Raw genomic sequence first — 22,470 nt, 5'->3', positions numbered from 1 at the left:
CAAAGAGGGGCTGCGTGCGTGAGGATCAAAGGTTCCGTTATTTTGATCACTCTTCTCTCCTTGGTGAATCGGCATCTGATTGTCTTCTTATAGGCGAGACAAATGCTTTTCTCTCTTCACAGCGTCATCAATCTCAAAACTTCGGCATTCTGTCTTGGCTGGAGCATAACGCGCCACGCAATCTTCGCGTTCAAGCTGTATAAACATCGGTGACCATGGAGTCGCTTCCCACCGAGTTCGCACTGTTCCCTCGTCTGCCCGCCGAGTTGAGACTCAAGATATGGAAATCAGTACCGAGGCCTTCTCGTGTGATTGGAATTCTGCCGCCAGCCTCTGACTGGTATCGCCATCATTTTCGCTATATCGGGTCTCGAGCAAGCAGAAGGGCCGAAGAACAAAGCACTCAGCAGCGATATCACTACCGATATATCGTGCAGCCCAAGGAACACGCAATATTCCCACTGCTTCACGCAAATCGCGAAGCCCGAGCTATTTGGCTGCCTCTTTTCTTCCATCCTTGTCACTTTTGCCACGTGTCTGGTGTTGTTATACGCTTCGACACCCCGTTTATCAGCTACGACACCGACATCTTCACCGTCTTCGACGGATGGCCCTCGAATGGCATCCCAGAAGATGGTTTTCTGAATCCGCTCCTAGCGAATACGGACGATGAGCCCGTAGACGGCTTCATTGCTCTTGACCGGAACCGCATACAAAACGTGGCTCTCTGCGAAATTCCCGGAGACATCAAGGCGTTCACAAGCGCAGTCGCCATCCGATCTCTACCAAGCGTGCAGACGTTGACAATACTGGCTTTGGGACCTGATGCGAAATGGAAGCCCGAATCTCTGGCTTCTGCAGGGAACGGCGGTGACATTACTTACAGCTTGTCAGTGCTCGAGATGCTGGCAGTGGATTTGCAACGCATGAAGGGGGAGATACACGATCTACCTCTGGACCTTGTTCAAAAGAGCCCATTCTTCAACGATGCAAGGCTGCGGCATGCAGTGGCCCTGTCGCCCAACATCCGGCCGCTGCGTCGTTACAGGACATTCGTGCTATCCTTGCTTTGGCATGAGCTCAGGGAAGAGAATGCAGCAGAAGCAGTCACGGCATCTTGGTGGGATTATATGGAGTACCTCTTTGGTAGCGGCGCCAGGTCGAATGACTCAAAATGTCCTCTGATGCTGCGTGGCTGTGGCGCCGACGGCCATACGAGGCGAGAGATGATGAGATGGAAGCCTAGGTTCGAGATCAACTACAAGCTTCTAGCTGCAGTTGAGTGGGGAGCTGAGCTGGAACGTATTGGAATTGGCAAGTCATGAGGCGTGGATTCTTGCAGACACGGATTAGTCGCTGGTGCGCAGTTTATCACTTCAATTCATCATTGATACCCATTCAAGCTCAGTCAGACATAAATGAGCCAGGTGCGAAGGGGTGGTAGCGAGGTACAGCCATGCATGCCATGAGTACAAAGACAAGATGCCGTTCACCAGCAAAATTGGCTGCAAAATAACTTCCTAGGAATACATTGTCTTCGTTTATCCAGAAAGGTATCGTTCATACCTGAGTCCTCCCGACGGAGTATGCACCGTTCCCCCAACTGCTCATCGTTCAGTCAGACTTGAGAAAGCTGCCAGGAAGCGTCTGGAATCCATCGACTTCATCCCGAGCATTGTTTTCAGCGGAGTGTTCAGAGTCGAACAGGGTGTTGGTGGATTCTTTCCGTATAACCGGGAGGTCAGTCTCCTTGCTAGCCGGCGTTTCCTTTGGTGACAGGGACGTTGCGTCGCTCGTGTTATCGTTCGTGCTGCCTTCCGTTTCCTTGGCTGTGAGTTCTGATCTGGGGGCAGACGAGAAATCTTCTTCGTGATTCGCCTCTTCGCTGACGGCCCCTTTCAGATCCACCTCCTCAAACTCGGGTTGGAGAGGCCGGGAAATGTTCCTCGGTGGCAGCGGGGGCGGCACGCGAGCAGGTGTGACTAGGGCGTCCACTGGAGGAGCGCTGATGGATTGTGATCGCAGATCGGAGGGCGACAAGAATGCAGCCTCGGACTTTTCGTCGTCTTCACTGAAGAATGTCAGGCTGTCATCTCGCCCCCAGTCGCGGTGAACGCTGTTTTTACGGCCCTTTGAGCTCCACGGACTGTCGTGAACAGAGTTGTAGAATTCGTTGGACTCGTCGTAGAGGTTCCGGTGGTGGAAGGTGTTGAAGACGGGGCTCGTGACTGGAGTGATGACTTCGTCCGTCTGTGTCCCGGCATCCGATGACTCGTAGTGGCGATCCGAACTCCACCTCAGTCGAGAGGATGTATAGCTGTCGCGGTTGCTCCTGGTTTCCGACGTGTCCATGCTGTGCCTGTTATGAAACTTGCCATAGACCGGACTGGACGGACTTGGATGGTATTCAAACTGGCTGCTGGATGGCCTCGTATGAGTGCCTGCTTCCACAATTTCCAATCCTTCTCTCTGCAGAGCCAGAACTCCATACGGATCTGGGTCGTCGGGTTCAGGAATACCGAATAGCTTCCCGTCGGAGGGGGCTTCGACGTTCACGTCGCCAGGTGCAGGCTGCCCCTCGAGCTCGTCCATCAGCTCTTCGTCAACATCCGTCCGGCCTTCAGCAGCTTTCAGTGTCTCCATCAACATCTTGAGCTCTGGTGGTCGACGTTTGGTCTTTCCAGCCAGGATGTCGGCGACGCCTATTTTCTCCCCATAGAAGCGCGCATTTTCGTCGGTGCGCTCAATCACGACTGTACCGTCGAACTGGACACCTGCATAGAAGCCACGCGACTTGAGGTATGTGAATACCGGCCTGTTTGCCTGCTTCCACTTGCCGTCGTTCTCCAGGACACCGCCCATGCCGACGGGACCGGCGACTGCGCTGATCTCTCCGCCCAGCGTGGCCCGAATCTTGGTAAAGGCCTCGAGGGCCTTGGGGTTATTGATTACCAGTACGCAGTCGTAGATGTCGACGCCGACAAGAAATCCCAATCCTGCCGTGTGGAGCAGGATCCCGGACGGAGGGGACCATGATCCATCTTCTTGTCGGGCCACTAAGACGCCGGAACCGCCGGAGCCGGATACCCACAGTCCGGTGCGCATTGTCGTGAATATGGCGAGGCCCACGGCATTCTCTATAACCTTCTGGGGTATCTTCTTGACAACTCGCTGTTTTCGCTTCGGGCCGGCAGCATCGGCTGGGCGCTCTTCTTCCGTGTAGAAGCCATCCTCTGCATTCCAGCATTGGTAAGCGCTTGGTCTCAAGAAATAAAATGCAGATGCAAGTTCAAGTGGAGCTTCAACAGCAGAGAAGGAGGCAAAAGATGGCGATTCACACGCCTGCTCTGCGCATTGGTCACGACATCGCCACGTCATGGGAAAATATAAACAATCGGTAACATCGCAAGAGAAGGTGATACGCACTGCAAAATGATCGCAGGATTCTCGCCGCCTTGTCGCTCTCCTTGTCCAAAGTCGTCGGCCAAAACGCTTCGCTGCCAATGCGGTTGGAGAGTCGATTGACGGGTGCTCCGAGCTTATCTGCCCAGCCCCAGACCTTGTCGAAGCCCTTTTTGCTGGTTGTCTTGGTCGAATCCCAAGACGGCAGCTTGGACTTGACCTTCTGCATCGTGATCGCTCGACAGGTTGCAAATACAAGAGAGTAGGAAGAATGACTTGGTGGCTGATACCAAAACTCAAGAAGTAGTGGACGGATCTCTAGAACAGATTCAATTTATGGGACATTGATAAACGGTTCATAACCATCACCGGAGTGGCGCAGGTTTGTGACGTCCCGCTCTTTATATCATCCAACATGCCACTACCGACCGTCTTCCGCTCCTCCCGATGGCCAGCCACAGCTGCTACTGGCGGGTGACGCAGCTCCTACGGATCAGTCGGCGTTGCCGCTAGGAGCTCACTCAGCAAGTGATTTGCAAACCAACCTACGTTCAGTGAAGGAAAATTTTGCTAGGATACTTCGAGAATTGCTCCTGTGTTGCAGGATCGATTTAGGATAAGGAAGCCGGAGTCTGAGCAACGAGTATGTAATCACTTACCAACGGATCGCCGTACCTTTTACAAACACAACTTACACGCACCCTTGTCTGCTAATTATATCAATGATACAGACAGCGGATCTGCTGTTCCCCTCATTCGACCCCTGCCTGTCAAAATCGGTGTTATCGATAATGACGTCGTCAGAGCCCACAGTCCAGCACAAGCGCTGAATCATCAGAAACTACCTAGAGATACATGCAGAAGCGGCATACAGTTGAGAATGGAGAGCGTCGATCATACCCGTCACCGACGGGCATACACATACGTACGGCAAGCTCTCTCTCGAAACTATGCTGAGAAATGTAATGTGCGGGAGGAGTTGGCTTATGATGCACTACAAGAGTTTCATGGTTATACCATCGTTGACATCCAGCTCGAATTTCCGATTTCATCGTAAAAAGACTGGTTTTTCTCGATCATACAAAGACTGGCGTCACGGGCTTCGGTAGGCCATATCAGCGTACAGAGCAAGCCACTCATCGCTGACTTTAAGATAACCACTCATAATAGGTATGCCTCGAACTCGATATCCGCCAGCGGGGCGGACAGGCTGAAGAAGAAGAGCTTTCTCCGCACGAATTAATTGATGATATGTGTGCTGGAGGCCATGCGGGAATAGGACGTAAAGGTCGGTGCTATCCCCCCTGTAGATGTGTTATGCAAGCGACAGCCTTTTCTACACACACGGCCGATTAAACATGCCTATTGTCTCAGCACGGACAACCAGAACCCGCGTAAACGGCGGAGCCAGCGCCTCATTGAGGGCTCAGAAAAGGTTACAGGCGACGAACGGCCTCACCCTCACAGCACAGAAGGATCTAGCATGTCTTATCCTGAGGATGCCAAATGAGATTGTCTTGGCGATAAACGCGCATCTAGAAGTACCGTGGCAAACTTCGTGCGCGTTGATCTGCAAGCACCTCAAGGAACTCATGTGTCCTAAAGACACGCTTCTATGTCTTAAAGTAAGGAATTTGGCTATTTCCTTGTCAGCATGGGTGAGGAACGTACCTGACAGATTTTTCTGCTTCTGCTGCAACAAAGTTCGCCCGTGGAGCCCCGGGCTTGGCTGGGATGGCCAAGATCATGGAGGGACTATTGGCCCCTTCAGAAACTTGTGCTGGAAGTCCACTCAACCTCTGGACGCATGTTGCAGGTGTGATCGCCGACATAGGGCCTAAAATTTGTCAACATTTGGGATGCTCAGCACCGAGTTCACAAGTCCGCTGTCGCCGTTTTGTCAGACGACGAAAGCTGCCTGAAGACACCCCCGTTTTCGAAAACGTTTCTTCTGTCACAGAGGAATGGCCAGACACCTTGATATGGCCAAAGTTATTCATGGGGTCGGAGGGTAGATGCCTCTTATGCGAGACCGATCACGACGTGTCTGCAAACAAGACAGAAAAAGGCAAGAGTGGAGCTTCAGCCTTACCACTTACCGCTGTCTTGGACCATGTCGGTCTCTAGACGATGAACTCTGGGCTTACTTCACTGAAATACCAGATATTATAACGAATCCACAGTCCGTGGAGCTGGCCTTCAATCAACTTCACGCTGGAGAGCCGCTTAACCCCAAGCTGGAGGAGGTAAAATCTCGCCACCTCAAGTTCGATGGTGGAGGTGCCCGTCAAAAATGGCACGAGTCTTTATAAAGGCCGAATGACGACATGCGGTGTAGAAAATGAAAGGAACTGATTACTGTCTACAAACGCAGTGGGATGTAGGGTCCATATGGCCACTCGCCGATAGTATAGAAGGGAATATCCACCTACCACTACTATAGCCAACTTCTTATTCAAAGCTGAATTCATTTAAACTGCGGACTTGCAATATGATGAGCATATGGTCTGCGTTGCGTATTAAAGTCTTAGGCAGCCAGCAACACCGCAAGTAAGTGCATTGCTCAGTTGAATACAAGGTAGCATACAGTCAAAAGTTTGATTTGGGAGGAATTTTGAAGGTGTGAGATCCCCAGATCGTGGACATCATCGTGCTTCCCTCCCAGTTGCAAGCCTCGTCCAATTGCATCCTATTTCGACATGCCAACAACGATAGTCAGCATCACAGCGCCAGATTAACTGTTTGAACCGATGGCACCATAGAAAGAGGCTTTCCACACGCGAGCCGTTGATTCATCAATATAACATGTCCGACGTCATCATGAGCCGCTCCAGCCCTCTTCATAAGACATAGCTCCCAAGAGAGTACCTCGACGATCCGCCCTAACGAGCAATACAGTCAGCGGGACTGATGCGTTGCAAGCTGCAGCATTTCAATATCAGACCTCCCTGGAAGAAAGGTAAGACTGCTCAACAAACCGACTCTTGCTGAACCAACTGACCTAAACCGAGCGGGAAGTCTAGACCACAGATAAATGTTGATTCGTCACGCGTCTACAGACGCTTTCGCCGTTTACCCTGCATTATTTTGAGTGAGACGAAACGCGGCAATCGCATGGTCCACTCCGCTATAAGTTGGATCAGAGAATTGAGAACGGCTGCTATTGCTCAGCAACTTCAAAGAGAGTATCGTCAAGAAGCTCATCTGCCAATTCTTCCGTCCAGTGGGCATCAGTGAACAGAGCATTCAGCAGAGGAATGGCTCGAAGAGGACCCTCCATAGCATAAACGGCCGCTTCGAACGAACCCTAGCATATTTTCTTCTACGGAATAAGAGCTTGAGGCCCGGTAAATGGATGCTCCGGTAGGTTGTAAGGCTCGTAGATCCATCCGGTCAAAGCGCTGACAGTTGTGGTAAACAGCCTTGCTTTTTCCTACGGGCGCCCCCCCTAAAGTCTGACTTACATGATGTTCAACAGCAAGTGAGATGTCACCTATGCCACTGACCCACGCTCAGGCGGTCCATTTCGTGGAACGCTGGGGGTCACGCGCCCGATGACTTCAGCTGCTTCGAACTTTGGAGCTGATGCTACTTGCATGCCGGCATGCAGCTGCTAAGATTATGCTTAACGATTGGTGGCCTTGTTCGAAAACTTTTTGCAGCTGACATGCATCACGTAGGAATCAATGACCCAAGCCCACAATAAGGTATGGAATGATGTAGGGCTGATACCAATATCATTTAGCCACAACTCATGATATCGCCTGCGAGCGTGACTCGGGAGGCGCCGGTGCGAAGGATGAAAGCACAATATCGAGACGGTGATACTATTGAGCTACGATGTCAATAGGGGAGCATCGAATGGAGTCGTGAGATCGCAAAATCGGTGTTTTACTTGCTCTCTAGCATAATCGCTAGCAGCCAATCGAGGACTGGGCAGAACCAGCTCTGGATAAGCACTGGAATTTAGGATTCAAGGCTGCAGCAGCTCATCGTCAGATAGGTAGTATTCTTTTACTCGTAGTACCATGTCTCCTTACCGCTCCAGATATGTCATACCATCTCCTCATTGATCCCATGAAGATTACTGGATATGTGTGACACGCACAAGCCTGCCTCCATTAGATGTAGACGAGAAAGGCGGGAAGCTTGCCATTTGCTGTCTGCCACTGATACCATTCTCAATTGCTGTATATTAGTACTTCGTAGCTGCTTGTTGAGCTTGAAACCCAGACCGGGGGTGTGCAGGACTAACTCCACTAACACGACCCCTTTATATCACTCTCCCACGTGAGAAAGGCGTGCTCGATTGGCGGCTGGGATCGCGTTCTACCTGTAATACTTCGTTCAACCATGTATCATATTATTGCAAAATCAGAGAGTGTCAACAGTGACATTAGATGATCTCATAGTGTGACTGCGCCCAGTTCCTGGACCAAGTTCTTACTCGACGACAAGGGATGAACCCACCAGAAACCACTTTACTTGATGGCTCCCTGCGGGGACGCGGTCCGTATTGAAGCAGCAACAGCACGAGTAGGAAGCTGGTTCGATGTGTTAATGCATCACCTTGCCGGATTCCCGTGGTGTGGTGCCTATTTTTCCGTGGTCGACCACTGCTTACAGCAAACTCCGCACAGCTTGAGACCTCACTTAAATCCAAATCCCCATCGCCATAATGTCCTTCTACCCGATTGAGATGACGGCGCCCCCGTTTGGCTGCCCTATTAGTTGGACCCCCCTACGCTAGAATTGGAAGGCGGGATGGCTTGCTCGGCCCGATGCCACCATTGGGCCGCCTGCCTTAGGAATCTGCTTTGTCTTCTCTGCGGTCAGCTGCTTGTTCCAGCGGCTCTCCAGCGGGCAAACAGCTGCCTTTACAGCACTCGCACGTATGGAGACGTGGATACGTAAGTTTCGTAGCGCTGAACTGGGTCTCTGTGTCGGCAGGGGACCTGCAGGGATCCCCAGGTTGGGATGAAGTAAGACCTCCATTGTTGACCCAGCATAGCAGCGATAGGGACCGGAAGAAGGTACTAAGCGTCGGCTTTTGTTGTTATGACTTTCATCGCCCTGCAATCAAAGTCCAACGGGGTTTCAGATGAAACAAAATATATAAAGGGACGATCTGTGCCTACCTTAGAATGGCGCGCCTAGTACTCCGTAGATAGAGCAGACCTCGCCGTTCGGGTCACTCTAGATAACTCGACTTCTAGGAAGGGCGTTGATCATCGTTGTCGAGAGAATGAAGTCCTTTTCCCTTCTGGGCTCCCTGAGCCTGTTGACGTCCCTCTCGTGGGCTCTGCCTACCGAGGGCGTCACTTCCAAGCTGGAAGGCAGACAGAGCGGCTCGTCGTGGTTTTTGCCAAATATTGACCACACGACGGGTGCCGTCCGAGGTTACGTGCCCAACCTGTTCAACAGCGCCGGGCAGCAGAACTTCACGTACCCCGTCTACAAGACGGTGGCCTCTGGCGATTCGGCAGGTTTCGTCAACGCTCTGTACTCTGACGGACCCAGCGGTGGCCAAAGAGACAACTGCTACCTGGCTGGAGAGCCCCGTGTCATCTACCTCCCCCCAGGTGAGTCTGTGAATCGTTGCCGTGTGTCTGCACCATCGCTCTAACAGTTTGGTGACAGGAACTTATACCGTCTCAAGCACCATCTTCTTTGACACGGACACCGTCATCATCGGTGATGCTGCCAACCCTCCCACAATCAAGGCTGCTGCTGGATTCAGCGGCGACTACCTGATTGTTGGTGGTCAGGGCGATGGCAGCAACCACCCTTGCGGCGGCTCTGGTGGTGAAACTCACTTCTCGGTCATGAGTAAGTCGATCGCGTTGAGTATTTCATATCCGTAAGCAATGGCTAACTCGCCGATGTCTTCAGTCAAGAACGTCATTCTCGACACCACTGCCAATGCTGGCTCCTCTAGCTTCACTGCCCTGAGCTGGGCTGTTGCTCAGAACTGCGCTCTGGTAAGTCGACACTTCCATGCGCCAGCAAGACGAGGGTGCAAGTCGTACTAACATGGCCGATGTCTTGCTAGGTCAATGTCAAAATCAACATGCCCCAGGGCGTCCACACTGGTATGCTCGTCAGCGGAGGATCTACCATCTCCATCTCCGACGTCTCCTTCAACTTCGGTAACATCGGTCTGCACTGGAACGGTAAGCATCCCCATTGGTAGTCTCGGAGGACTAGGTTCATCCGTCGGTACTAACTCCTTGTAGGTCACCAGCAGGGTCAGATCAAGGGCATGACCTTCACCGACTGCACCAACGGCATCTTCATCGACAGTGGCTTCACCATCAGCGTCTTTGCCCCGACTTGCAACACCGTCGGCCGCTGCATCGTCCTCAACTCCGGCAATGCCTGGGTCGCCGTGATTGACGGCAAGAGCATCAACTCTGGTGACTTCTTCACCAGCAACGTCGGCTTCCCCAACTTCATGCTCGAGAACATCTCCAAGGACACGACCAACTCCAACATGGTCGTCGTCGGCGGCAACGTCAAGGTCGGCGGCTCTACCAGCCTGGGCACCTACGTCTATGGAAACACGCGTGGCGCCAACCCCGTGTACCAGACGAACCCGACGTCTCAGCCCGTGAACAGGCCTGCTGCGCTTGCTCCTGGCGGCCAATACCCCGTCATCAATGCCCCTCAGTATGCCGACAAGACCATTGCCAATGTTGTCAACCTGAAGGACCCCAACCAGAACGGTGGACACACTCTGCAGGGCGACGGCTTCACCGATGACACTGCCGCCCTCCAGGGTGCTCTCAACACCGCCGCCAGCCAGGGCAAGATCGCTTACCTGCCCTTCGGCATCTACATCGTCAAGTCGACCATCACCATCCCTCCCGGAACTGAGCTGTATGGTGAGGCCTGGTCTACCATTTCCGGCTCCGGCAGTGCTTTCTCCTCCGAGACCAACCCGACTCCCGTCGTCCAGATCGGCGCGACCCCCGGCCAGAAGGGCGTGGCTCACGTCCAGGACATCCGATTCACTGTCAACGAGGCTCTTCCCGGCGCCATTCTCCTCCGAATCAACATGGCCGGCAACAACCCCGGTGACGTCGCAGTCTTCAACTCTCTCAACACCATCGGTGGCACCCGTGACACCTCTCTCAGCTGCAACAGCGAGTCCAACTGCCGCGCTGCCTACCTCGGCCTTCACCTTGCCGCCGGTTCTTCTGCCTACATTGACAACTTCTGGTCCTGGGTTGCTGACCACGCGACCGACCAGAGCGGCAAGGGCACCCGCACCGCCGTCAAGGGCGGAGTCCTCGTCGAGGCGACTGACGGAACCTGGTTGACCGGCCTCGGCTCCGAGCACAACTGGCTGTACCAGCTGTCCTTCCACAATGCCGCCAACGTCTTCGTCTCCCTCTTCCAGAGCGAGACCAACTACAACCAGGGTGGCAACGGTGCTCCGCTGCCCGGCTCGCCCTTCAACGCTACCTCCATCGACCCCAACTTCTCGTGGTGCAGTGGCGGCGACAACGTTTGCCGCATGGGCCTTGCTCAGTACTACACTGGCAGCAACAGCAACATCTTCCACTACGCTGCTGGTAGCTGGAACTTCATCGGCCTGACCAAGGTCAACCAGGGAGTGATGAACTTCATCCAGAGCACGATCAGCAACGCTCACCTGTACGGCTTCACCAGCGGACCCAACACTGCCGAGACCATGAGGCTGCCCAACGGCGTCGAGTTCGGCAACGGTGGCAATGACGGATATGGCGGATCTTGGGGAACCTTGATTGCCAACATCGCCAGCCAGTCTTAGGTCGTTTGATGTGCGCCTTTAGAGGTTTGGAATACTGGGGGCAAAAGGGCAAAAGCACTTACCTACGAGTCGTAAGATGCTGACTGTATATAGCCTGAAGATAGCATCCAAATGAAAGTACACTAAGCAGCACTTGGCCGGGTTCCATGACATGTGTGGTAGGTATCAGCAAAGAGTCTCACTGCGCATGGCTCATTACTATCGTGTGTTGGATCGATAAACATAACAAGTTCACTCATCAGTACGTATTTCCCAAGGATACGGATGGATGGTGCCAATCCTGCTCAAACCTGCCCCATCCCCCGTACTCCAGCTCACTCAGCAAGGCCAGATTATACACGACCATATCATAGTATCCATCGTGAGGCCGTTTCCCACCGCATACATTCCCTCCCATGGCCACGTTCAAGAGTATGGTCATTTCCCGAAGAGGTCGAGTGCCGCTGGGAACCTCGGCCTTCATCACCGGTCTCCCATCAATGTACCAAATCATCCTTCCCTGACCTGGCACGCCGTTTGGCTGGTCCCAGGCGAAGTCATAGCGGACAGGACGGCAGTGCATATCCGGAATGCGGGTGCCCAGAACTCGGTGCTTCTGCGGCTCATGATGGAACCCCCAGTGGAGGCACGTCCGGTTCTCTCGATCCCCGTTCCAGGTCTCTGCGATGTCAATCTCACCGTCGGTCGGCCAGGAAAAGGGCTCTCGAGGTAGAAGCCAAAATGCAGGCCAAACACCCTCGGCACAGGGTGAGAGGATCGTGGCTGTCAGAACACCTCTGTCGCTGGCCAGGGTCTTCTTGCTGACAAGGCGAGCTGACGTATACCGCTGCTCTGGCGAAGGCGCGGAATTCCTTGCAATGGCTCGGAGAACGAGCATCCCTTCAGGCGTACTAGACAGCACCATTTAGAATCGAAGACATCCGCGGTCTATGTGTTTAGCCTCGACCTACTGGAAAGAATTTTGCGAGTCTGCTGTGTAAAACTCCAGCTCCTGATTTCCCCATCCATCCGGCCCGTTGCCTATCTTGGCCTCCCACTCGTGGTTGATGGGAACATTGGGATGGAATTGCGGCTTCCAGTATACTTGCCCACGAAACGGCGGCTCATTGGGCGGATGAGGCGGCACAGGAGGAGGCTGTGACGCCGGTGCAGGTGCTGGTGCAGGCTTCGGTTCGGCGATGATCTGATTCAGTTCTTGTTTGAACTTGTTCAGATGATCCTTCCACGGCATTTTGGCGAAGAGTACTGTAAGCAGGCGAATGTAAACCTTGGTGGTGATACAGTCACGTCTTGGTTTGAGCTGCCTGCAGGCAAGATTACGGCCGCTTGGCATTATGTCGTCACCTGACAGTCAGCGAGTAGATCACGTCACAGGGTCGCCGCTTGAAGAGAGAAAACATAATCATCGCAGTGAGGCATTCCGTCTACAGGTTGTCCTGCCCGAAGTAACTGGATAAAAGCTACAGGTAGTAGCAATAGCTTGGCTGTGTATGGTATTTTTATTCTGTGAAGATATCTTTGTCTTGGATGGCATAAATTTATTCTCAGTGCTCATGGCGCCTTACATCTATCTCGGTGGCAGTCTCACACAAGTACCTACCTACCTAGGTACCTAGGTACCTTGAACAGCTGGCCAGTGGCCTCTAAGGCATGGAAGACAAACCATGGATCTAGAGAGAGATAATGGGCAGGTAATTTGTTCGCTGAAATGTCTAAATTTGTCATGAAATTTGTCATGAATTGTTACAGATTTCGAATCAGAGTGCGTTGCAAAGGATAACAGGTTCAAGCGGCTGCATCCGTATCTCGCGTCGAAGAGAACAAATACTGTACCTTACAGTTCAATTACTGGGACGGCTGTTCTTCATTTTGGCCCAATGCTACTATCTAGTATCTTATTACTGCCTTAGATCCCAATTACGGAGTCTGCCTAATCAACTTGAAACTGGTTGTACTGTAAATAGCCTCGCGGTAGCACGCGGGTAGGGCAACTGCAGTTCTCTTGCACCCTCCGGGGCCATGATACGGCATCTGCCGAGAATAACTGGCTGGATTTAGCGAGGGACTCCCTCTGCCTGTATAGTAGTCTGCTGCTTACGCGCAGTTCACAGTGGTATTCACCGACGAGCTGCGGCATATCGCAGAAAAGCATGTGGACTGGCTGATGCGATTGGCCGTCCACGTCTCATGCTTAAGTGCATGCAGCCGTCTGTCGGTTTCAGGTGCCCTTTTGCAATCGGCAGGCGGCATTTCGTCACCGCGAGTTTCTGTCGACGCAAATATACAGAGAGACAAAGAAGTTGGATTCATGGTAGCAGGTATGTCTGCAGAAAGGCTGCAGTCGGCAGAAAGATCGTCTCGAGGCTTCAAGGCTTCAAGCTCAGAAGATCCACAGTCAAACTTGTCCGAGAGGACTACCATACAGGTACCTAAGCTGAGCATCAACAGGTACTAGTACCTTAGTAGTTCCTAGGTACCTGTCAGACGAGTTCGGCGACAACTCAAATCGTCAAGACCCAGGCCAACGGATCTTTCATCGACAAGAGGTGATAGGCGGCAGAGGTTCTTGTCTTTGGATCACGCTTGTGCATCAATTGATGCCGCACGGGTGCGACTGTAACGAATGTTCCGATCCTTTCGGTCACTTCGGGGGATTATCACTTCGTACTACCATGTTTATTTTACGTTGGCTGGTGTAGCAGGCAGGACGTCAGCGGACCTACAAAAGGCCCGGCGCGCAACCGGAGCGAGCCTCGTTCAGATAGTCGGAGTTGGCTGACTTTTTTTCTTCGCATCCATCCTTCGCACTTCTTCGTCCCGCCACAACCATCAACCATCGCACTTCGGCCCTCAATTGTCGTCGCAAGGCCCCCATAGGCCGTTTCCCATCACCAGAAAACGCCCTCGCAGCTGCGACAGCGCTTCGATCCTGCGCAATGGCTCCTCCATCGCCCACCGGAGCCCGAGACTCGGCCGGCTCTTCTGCCAGCGAGAAGCAGCGCAGCAGCAAGAAGCGCGGCTACAGCGACACCGCGGGGCTCAACGGGGAGAAGCGCCATGTCGTGCGTCGCTCGAGCATCAGCAAGCCCGGGCGAGACCAGCGCGACGAGCCCGTCTTCAAGCACAAGCGGCGGAAGCGGCGCCAGGCGGGCGAGGGCGACGACAGTGCCATCGCCGAGGCTGCGACGTCCGTACCTGCGTCGCGACAGGAGAGCCCCGTCATCGACTTTGACGGCCTCAGCAGGCCCAGCGTGGGAACGCGCCAGCGCCTGGAGGAGTCGGCCGAGGAAAAGGCCGCGCGCCTCGAGCGCATGAAGGGCGCCGTGAAGACGCTGCTCGAGTGCGTCGGCGAGGACCCCGACCGAGAGGGCCTGCTGGCCACGCCCGAGCGATATGCCAAGGCCATGATGACCTTTACGCAGGGCTACGAGCAGAACGTCTTCGACATCGTCAACGGCGCCATCTTCCAGGAGGGCCACTCCGAGATGGTCGTCGTCAAGAACATCGACATCTTCTCCCTCTGCGAGCACCACCTGGTGCCCTTCACCGGCAAGGTGCACATCGGCTACATCCCCAACAACGCCGTCATCGGCATCTCCAAGCTGCCGCGCATCGCCGACATGTTCTCCCGCCGCCTGCAGATCCAGGAGCGCCTGACCAAAGAAATCGCCAACGCCATCTTCGACGTCCTGCGGCCCCAGGGCGTTGCCGTGGTCATAGAGTCTAGCCACCTGTGCATGGTGATGCGTGGCGTGCAGAAGACCAACAGCACCACCATCACCAGCTGCATGCTCGGATGCTTTGAGCGGAGGGAGAAGACGCGCAACGAGTTTCTGAGCTTAATCAACGTGAACCGCCAATGAGGCTGGTTCCTCGTTTCCTGTTCCTCTCCCTCTTGAAAAAAAAAAAATATCCAGTCTTGTATTCAACATTCTGCCCTGGGCTTCTTTGCGGTGAGCTTCCCCTCTCACTCGTCTCCGTCGGCATCTTCTCGTGTTTTGGGTCGCATTGGTCCGCGTATCGACCATGGTTTCTTGTTTCCGGTTTCCCTATGTACTATCAATCAACTTTCTCTGGCGGACGAGTATCACGGCATCATTTAACAGGCCGCATGCATTTTTTTTTCCTTCTAGATTTTGTAAGCAATATATCACAAATGGTCCTCTTTGTGGATTCCGTAGGATTTGCCAGTGCATCGCCACTTGCGTGCGTGATGTCCTTATAAGCCGGGTTGCAGATTGCTATAGAGACGGTGGGAAAGTATCCTTAATGAACAAGTCCAGGCCGTATAAGCTGATAGATGCGTTTGAGGGTTAATAGTGGACAAGACACGGCATCAGTCGTATACATACGGAAGAACAGGTCGCCCTTCGCTGTAGACCAAAGAGCCTTCGGCCTCTACATACGACATACGGCACAATGCATCTGTCTGATTGAAGCATTTCTTTTTCCAGCAATCATGGCTGTGGATCAGTGTTCTGGCTTGGTTTCCTCTTTCTTGCACTTCCCGCTCCTCTGTGGTTTGTCCCTCTCATCCCTTTGAAAGCAGATCGCTTCCGAACCGTGGAGACAATTAGGTCTACCAGCTATTGGCTAGACTAAGATGAATTGTGCAAAATCGTCAACAGTAACGAGTTGATGCTACAGCAAGGTGGAGGAGATCGAGAGCGCGGGGTGTGGCGGGGCTATCAACATCCCGCATCCCGATAAGATAGAAGATAAGCCTCAATCTTCCCTCTCTCCTCCGCCATCATCCACAAACCCCCATCTCCTCGCCGCGACTCGCCCGCCATGGCCGTCGAAATCGTCCAGCTCGAACACGTGCCGTCATCCTACCAAATCCACCTCGCGCTCTTTCGCAATGTGAAGAACGCCGGCTTCCTGCACCAGCAGCTCCTCGCGCGCAATGCCGATTTTGAATACGCCTTTATCGATGCGTCTACGGTATGGTGACTCAGAAGCTGTCGATCGAATGCCAGAGGTTGACTCTTGTATGCTTGTCAGATTGTCTCGCGCGTCCATCTGCTCTCCGCCGTGTTCAAGGCGGTCAATAGCTCCGCCAACGGCACGCTACGCACACCAAACATCCACTCCGAAATCGTCGTGTCACTGAGTTCCTCTAGCAATGTGAGTGTGGAGTTTGCGCCGACGATGCCCTCTTTGACTCTTTTCAGCAAAGCTGATCATACAAATCAAACCTCTAGATCGCCGACGCATACCGTCGCTTTGGCGTATCACCATCCACGTCCGACCTCTTCGTCGTCAAAGTCACCTTCCCCAGCGACACCACCCCCGAGCCTCCGTCCGCAGACTCCATCTCGCAGCACCTCAAAGACAACGTCGAGGGAGACGCCGTCCCCGCTACCGACCAGACTATCCAGGCGATTACCGACGTTCGAACCGTGCGCAAGAGCTACAAGCTGAATGGCTTGGCCTGGTTGGATGCAATCAAGGACGAGCTGGTGAAGCGTCAAGAGATTGAGAGGCTCATTCTTGGAGGGATGGCGCTGCGGGGCGTATGAGGAAAGGTTTCAGCATTGCCGGTAAATTTGAGGGTTTGGCTACAACCCTTGGTGCAAAATATGCTTGCAGTTCGTTGCTTGAATCGCTGGTACGATTTATCAGGCCACACTCTTAGGCTGAGCCAGCATAGCCACGCCAAAAGAAGGAGAGACGTAAATATCAAGGTGAAAGAAGGAGTGTGCATGATGAAGAGCATTTTAAAGGCGCATATGCTTCGGGAATCGAATTGGTCAAACAGGTCAGTTGGATAACTACCAAAATATCTCTGTAATTCTTGTCTCTCGCCAGTTATTGACGCCTTCTTCTCGCTAGATATCTACAACACGGTTCTGTATAATTCCTCAAAAGACCCAGACTTTCCAAAACTCCAAACCTGTATAGCAGACAGCAGAAACAAAGACCGGCTTTAACCAGCCCGAGCAACTCTTTCGAATCCAAAGGTGTATGCAAACAATTACCCATCCAATTTCACCCACCCTTCTGACTGCTTCACTTCTTGCCTTAAGCCATGCCAACGGCGCTCTTGCATCGCCTGACAAGTTCCGCCCACATGGCGTCTCTTCCGTTTCTTGTTCGCTGAACGGCGTCCTTGTTCTCCTGAGCGCGGCGTAGGAGGTACTTCATGCACTCGCCAGTGGTGCCCCAGACGAGGTACTTGTAAACGGGCAGCGGCCGGGCGTTGGCATTCTCCTTCTGCGCCGACTGGCTGGCCTCGACAAGCTCGCAGCTCACCTCGTCCGCCATGCCCTGGAGCTGGGCAAAGGCAATGTCAGACTTGGCGCCACCGGCATCGCAAATGGCCCTGGCACGCCGCACAGATTCGACGTTGTGAGTGGCGAGCACAATGTGAACGTTGGGGAACTCGCCCTGCCCCTGGACGGTAGGAGACCATTGCCTCGTCAAGATGCTCGCCGCGATGCTGTTGTAGCACGCATCCGTGTCCTCCTTGGTCTCGTGAAAGCACTCCCGCGGATCCGAGCCCAGATATGCACCGCGCACCAGCTTGACACCGAGGGTGAAGCCATCCCTTTGCGCGTCGGCCAGGTGTCGGGAAACCACAGCAGGGCAAGCCTTCTTGTACGCCTGGTACGTTCCATAGATGGTGGCGGTGTCCGGGGAATCGTTGTACTTGCGCGCGAATTGCATGGTCCAGTCATCGATGCCGTCTTGCAGCATGTGCTGCTCGGCATCAAAGAGGAGACGCACTCCACGGTCACGAGCGAGCTCGCAGATGGCATCAATGGACTCACTCAGATGCGGAGAAGGAGGGAGTCTGTTCTCCAGCTGTTTGAGGGCCAGGCTGCCCGCACCGGTGAATCTAGGCGATGACAGTTAGCAGTGGCTCTTGCTTTAGCACGGCATACGAAGGGCCAGCCCGGGGAGTACAAGACTTACTTCAAAGCGACAAAATCACCAGGCTCAGCCAAGCGAACCGTCTCCAAGGTGCCGTCTCTCCAGGGGTTAATCTCCTTCTCGATGTCGCTTGCCGTCTCCTCGCCCAGCTTGGCCGCGCTCGTGTCTCTGGCGTCAGAGCCCTCCAAGACGACTTCCTTGGCATACCCCAAAATGACGCCAGTGAAGCCAATGTCCTTCAGCCGGCGAATCGTCTGCCGCACCTCAGCCGCATTCTCTCCAGCACAGAACTGGGCGTAGAAGGACTTCTTCAAAAAGAACCTCAGAACCGGGTTTTTGTCCGGGTTGAGGATGGGGGACTTGGCGTGGGCCAGCGCCACCATGATGCGCAGCGAGGGCGGCAACAGGATGGGTGAAGACGAGACCATCGTCGTTGCCAGCGAACGGAGAACCATGCTGAGAGGCAAGACGGAGAGCGGCGCCCGACTGGGCTCCATGTTTTGCGGTGGCACGGGGGGCATGGAGCCCGGCAGGTCTGCGACGGTTGAAGTTCGTCGCTCAGAGGAATGTATGTTGCGGTGGTGCTGCTGCCTCGGTGATGAGGAATCTAGGCTGAAGGAGCTATGTCTGAGGAGGAGCCGTGATGATGAGAGCGAAGAGATGGAGAGAGGAGAACAAACGGGAGTCCGGCGACCAGGCAGGCGAATCGCCCGTCGACCCGGGGCGGAGAGCATGATCGCGAGAATATGCAGAGACAGACGAGGTCTTGCTGTGCTACGAGGAGTGAATGTCGATGGACGAGATGGTTCTCTTGGCAGCTCTTGTCCAGGGCTGCCTTTCAAGAGGTCGTCTTTTGTCTGATCTGGCGGGCAGCTTTGTTTATAAGACGAGGCTTGCTTCGGGGTAGGTAGATAAGCGATGTGATAGCGAACCGAGTGGCGTCTGGTAGCAACCGGCTTGGCTTGTATAAGGCGAACTTAATGTTAATGGGTAGAGTAGTATCAGACAATTGGGTAGTTACGAGACATATGACGTAGCCCTTTCCTTGTATGGGTTCGGGGAATAAGGGTGCAAAAGAGGAGGAGATAAGGGAAAGAAGGGTGAAGAGGGTTGGCCTGGATATATAGGGGGGTAAAGGAGGAGGAGTTCGAGGTTGTTCCGTCAGGACAGGCACGAAGCGACGCCGCTATTCTATAAGAGCCTGGACCTGAGCCAAACCCGGCAACTACGGGCAGCCGAAGACAGGCGAGATCTAGTCTAAGTGCCTACATACCTACCTCTCAAAGATGGATGTGATACGATAGGATGGGGCCATGCGATAGGACAGTATAAGAATGGAAGCAGAACTGCAAGCTCCGTTGCCGGTGCCGCCGCATCATCGCGGATAGCGAGATTCGGTTCGGCAGGTATTCGAGCCTACGAAAAAGCATAGAGTGGTACAACATATCGTTTTGGCTTGGTGCATGGTTCTAGGTTTAAGGCAATGAATGGATGGCTTGGACTTCCCCGCAAATCTCCGTATCAGGCCGCGCGCAAGAGAGGAGAGAGATGGAGTCGAAGCTATCTGACAGTCCTTTCGTCCTGGGCTTGGAGACTGGACGTTGATAAGCCACCCGTGGTCATGCTGCAGCAGCGCATACGTGCGGTAGACAAGAGGGGCGACAATATCCATGATGGGAAAAGCCATCACGTGGTGGCCCCTCATGGGGGAAAGTTGGGCATTTTTTGGAGATGCCTGCAGCCGAGAGTAGCCGCGGGCTAAACTTTGGGTGGAGATGCATTACCATGACACCAGCATTGCAAGGAGATGCACTGGAGATGAAACGGATGGGAGAGAGACTTCGAGAATGGTCGTTGACCGATGGCTTGCCCCCCACGTCCTGCCCCGGCTTGCTTCGTCTGTGCATCTGTACGAAGTGCATGTATGTACTGCACATCTTGAAGCTATGGCGAGAAGAAGCGGAATTTGTATTTACAGACCCCCAATACGGGGTTGCTTGATGGCATGCATGGTATCCTCAGGTGAACTCGCACTGCATCTCCATCGCGCATGCATCGATGGGACATGGCCAATCGCCGATTCTTGCCCTCCTCGTCCTCTCGCGTCAATGACATGATGCAAAATCCCCCCACGACACCACACCACAGAGTTGACCGTCGTGGATAGCTCGTCTTCCATCAGGGTTCCCTGCGGTCGGTCAAGACGACCCGAACATCTGGGGGCGAGAAGCTGTGTGTCAATGGCGTGCCGAAGCCCTGCTGGCTGAGCAGCCCTGGAGATTGACAATTGCCATGCTGGACTGGGATCAAACTGCATCCGTTGCTGTCTGGTGGTGGCTTTGTGTGTGTCACCATTATCGTTCTCTCTGTTGGCTGATTCATGTTCAGAGTAGAATGACACCATCCCCACCGTCATCAATCGAAGAAACGGCTGCTCACGGCGCTCGTTGTTGGCCACTGGCATCGCCATCGTCTTCGCGTGACCGAGAGCCAAACCGACGTCGGATCGTCTCCACATAGCCAATCGGTCTGCCGCGGGCTAAGCCTACCAGATCCTGGACGCCTCCGTACGCCAACCCGAAGACAAGCCCGTACTTTGCGGTGCGCGCAGCGGTCGAAAGCGAGAATCGATCTGTATCACGCCCAATGCCGGCCGAGGACCGGCTTTCTGTTAGCTAATGGTGTCCAGGGTATTGTGCTGCCCGTGCCGGAGGATTTTCTGTCTTCTTCTCGTGATCCCGACACTTGCCAGTAGCGTGGGGAAACAAAGCTCAGAGCCGGCGGAACCCCTGGCTAGTTGTGGTGTCATTCACCTCTGGTGGAATGTGAAGAATTTGCGGAACAAGGGTCCAACCAGGAAGGAGAGCGTAGATGGGTTAGATGAAAGAGAACTTACGCCAGAGAGAAAAAGCGCCAGCGACGGTAAGCGTCGCAATGACCGTCGAAAACATGTCGCTACTCCCCCGATAGCGGTCCACGGTGCTCTCCAGCGAGAGAGCCACCAGGCTCCAGATGCCCGTCTTGAAGCCCATGCGGAAGCCCTCGCGAATGCCGCCCTGCATGGCGTGATAGTTCTTGGACTTGTGGTAGAGATACCATCCGGCCGTCGTGTCAGGCATCTTGTGTGCATGTTCTGCCCGGAACCGCAGCTGTGCCATCTGCCCGCCCTGGAGTGCTCCGAGCGAGAACCCGACCATGCTGGAGGCCACGGATCCGAGCAGCAACCGGGTGGGCGTCATGATGGACAGTCGTGGGTGCGATTCGGCCGGGAAGACGGGCTGGCTGGCGGGAGCCGATCGGGCGCTGAGGAAGAGCTCCTCATTGCGTGCGCTTCTCGTCATGGTGGAGGATGCAAGACGTCGAGGAGTCGTGAGCTGTTAAAGACGGCCTCGTTCGATGAGCGAATATGGGAGATCTAGTCAGTAGTCCAGCGGAGCCTTCTCTGTACAATGGGCGGAAAGCTGCTCAGGTCGGATGCGCTACAGTGACTGCATCATGTTGGTGTATAGCATGTCTCTGAGCGCAATGAAGCTATCCCCAGCTGCAGAGTTACAAGCAGGCTTATCTCAGCATCTGCTCCTCCGTATCGCATGTTTTTCCGGCTGCTAAACCACTTAACGCGTGCTCACGTGGCCGCGCGCCTCAAAAAATCGCGGGGCAGTGCTGCTGCACTTGATGCCTGCAAGGGAATACAGAGTGAAGGCATGCCCAATCTTCTCCCATTGAGCTCGAAAGAAAGAGAAGCCTCAACTGAATTTGAGTCAATCAAAGCAGTCTGACCGGGAAGTGACTTTACTCGTCTGTGCGACAGCAGAATCAGTCACATCAAGATGGTTGGTTCACGCCCTCTCTCACAGACTTCAGTGACCAAGGCTCACTCTCACAGCCAATCGATGTCGACGATGCGCACATCTCCGTGCGCTTTAAGTACGGCATTCACACCATCTTCCTCTTCATCGACTCACTAGCCCCTTTCTCCTCCGTCACCCAAGAGCTGCTGGCCGTTCTCAAGGAAAGATACCCCGATGGCCTCACCAAGTCGACTTCTGCGCCCGATGAAAAGACGCCAGTGCCAGATGACGCAAACATAATCTATGGAGTTCTGCGTGCGCCCGCTGATCCGTCCAAAGGGTGGAAGCCCTTGAATGTTGGCCACGGTGCCTCGAATACTCCTACCAAGTGCGGACTCAAAGACAATAGCATTGTCGCTTTTGCGTTTGCGCCTGGTGATGGAGACGGGAACGGGCTTGAAGAGGAGGGAGATGTTGTGTTTGAGGTTGAGTGGCCGCAGGAGGACGAGGCACTCTATGAGCAGTGATCTTGGACTCGGCTTCATCCGCTTGGACTGCGTGAGCCACTTATTCACTAGTAGGGAGAGAAATACCGAAGTACCTCAG

At 53.9% G+C, this 22,470-nt stretch overlaps 9 protein-coding genes across 9 annotated transcripts; 5 read left to right on the top strand and 4 right to left on the bottom strand.

The window, feature by feature from the left end:
• Positions 1 to 215: 215 nt before the first annotated feature.
• CCMA1212_003278 (uncharacterized protein) lies at positions 216 to 1,325 on the top strand (the record flags this gene model as incomplete). The annotated part of the gene is made up of 1 exon (XM_073700631.1): positions 216 to 1,325. One exon carries the CDS (start codon positions 216 to 218, stop codon positions 1,323 to 1,325), a length of 1,110 nt encoding a protein of 369 aa, XP_073561548.1.
• Positions 1,326 to 1,614: 289 nt separating this feature from the next.
• On the bottom strand, positions 1,615 to 3,631 carry CCMA1212_003277 (SH3 domain-containing protein; the record flags this gene model as incomplete). The annotated part of the gene is made up of 2 exons (XM_073700630.1): positions 1,615 to 3,233; positions 3,427 to 3,631. 2 exons carry the CDS (start codon positions 3,629 to 3,631, stop codon positions 1,615 to 1,617), a joined length of 1,824 nt encoding a protein of 607 aa, XP_073561542.1.
• Positions 3,632 to 8,618: 4,987 nt separating this feature from the next.
• CCMA1212_003275 (uncharacterized protein) lies at positions 8,619 to 11,197 on the top strand (the record flags this gene model as incomplete). The annotated part of the gene is made up of 5 exons (XM_073700629.1): positions 8,619 to 8,984; positions 9,043 to 9,231; positions 9,295 to 9,383; positions 9,455 to 9,575; positions 9,639 to 11,197. The coding sequence occupies exons 1-5, from the start codon at positions 8,648 to 8,650 to the stop codon at positions 11,195 to 11,197; spliced, it is 2,295 nt and encodes a 764-aa protein (XP_073561544.1). The 5' UTR covers positions 8,619 to 8,647.
• Positions 11,198 to 11,435: 238 nt separating this feature from the next.
• CCMA1212_003274 (Beta-glucanase) lies at positions 11,436 to 12,428 on the bottom strand (the record flags this gene model as incomplete). The annotated part of the gene is made up of 2 exons (XM_073700628.1): positions 11,436 to 12,087; positions 12,148 to 12,428. The coding sequence occupies 2 exons, from the start codon at positions 12,426 to 12,428 to the stop codon at positions 11,436 to 11,438; spliced, it is 933 nt and encodes a 310-aa protein (XP_073561543.1).
• A 1,705-nt stretch (positions 12,429 to 14,133) lies between these two features.
• CCMA1212_003273 (uncharacterized protein) lies at positions 14,134 to 15,060 on the top strand (the record flags this gene model as incomplete). The annotated part of the gene is made up of 1 exon (XM_073700627.1): positions 14,134 to 15,060. One exon carries the CDS (start codon positions 14,134 to 14,136, stop codon positions 15,058 to 15,060), a length of 927 nt encoding a protein of 308 aa, XP_073560908.1.
• Positions 15,061 to 15,988: 928 nt separating this feature from the next.
• Positions 15,989 to 16,719, top strand: CCMA1212_003272 (EKC/KEOPS complex subunit; the record flags this gene model as incomplete). The annotated part of the gene is made up of 3 exons (XM_073700626.1): positions 15,989 to 16,141; positions 16,202 to 16,324; positions 16,402 to 16,719. 3 exons carry the CDS (start codon positions 15,989 to 15,991, stop codon positions 16,717 to 16,719), a joined length of 594 nt encoding a protein of 197 aa, XP_073561545.1.
• A 502-nt stretch (positions 16,720 to 17,221) lies between these two features.
• On the bottom strand, positions 17,222 to 19,007 carry CCMA1212_003271 (uncharacterized protein; the record flags this gene model as incomplete). The annotated part of the gene is made up of 2 exons (XM_073700625.1): positions 17,222 to 18,038; positions 18,116 to 19,007. Coding segments are annotated over 2 exons (1,707 nt in total), but the record flags the coding sequence as incomplete, so codon positions are not given.
• A 1,501-nt stretch (positions 19,008 to 20,508) lies between these two features.
• Positions 20,509 to 21,414, bottom strand: CCMA1212_003270 (uncharacterized protein; the record flags this gene model as incomplete). Its single annotated transcript, XM_073700624.1, has 2 exons — positions 20,509 to 20,705; positions 20,970 to 21,414. 2 exons carry the CDS (start codon positions 21,412 to 21,414, stop codon positions 20,509 to 20,511), a joined length of 642 nt encoding a protein of 213 aa, XP_073561546.1.
• Positions 21,415 to 21,903: 489 nt separating this feature from the next.
• CCMA1212_003269 (uncharacterized protein) lies at positions 21,904 to 22,391 on the top strand (the record flags this gene model as incomplete). Its single annotated transcript, XM_073700623.1, has 2 exons — positions 21,904 to 21,906; positions 21,960 to 22,391. The coding sequence occupies 2 exons, from the start codon at positions 21,904 to 21,906 to the stop codon at positions 22,389 to 22,391; spliced, it is 435 nt and encodes a 144-aa protein (XP_073561111.1).
• Positions 22,392 to 22,470: the final 79 nt, after the last annotated feature.

This window comes from Trichoderma ghanense (assembly GCF_004382785.1).
Source record: "Trichoderma ghanense strain CCMA-1212 chromosome Unknown scaffold_2, whole genome shotgun sequence".
Lineage (NCBI taxonomy): Eukaryota > Fungi > Ascomycota > Sordariomycetes > Hypocreales > Hypocreaceae > Trichoderma > Trichoderma ghanense.
The sequence above is the reverse complement of the archived record's forward strand: the minus strand, read 5'-3'. Positions and strand labels throughout refer to the sequence as shown.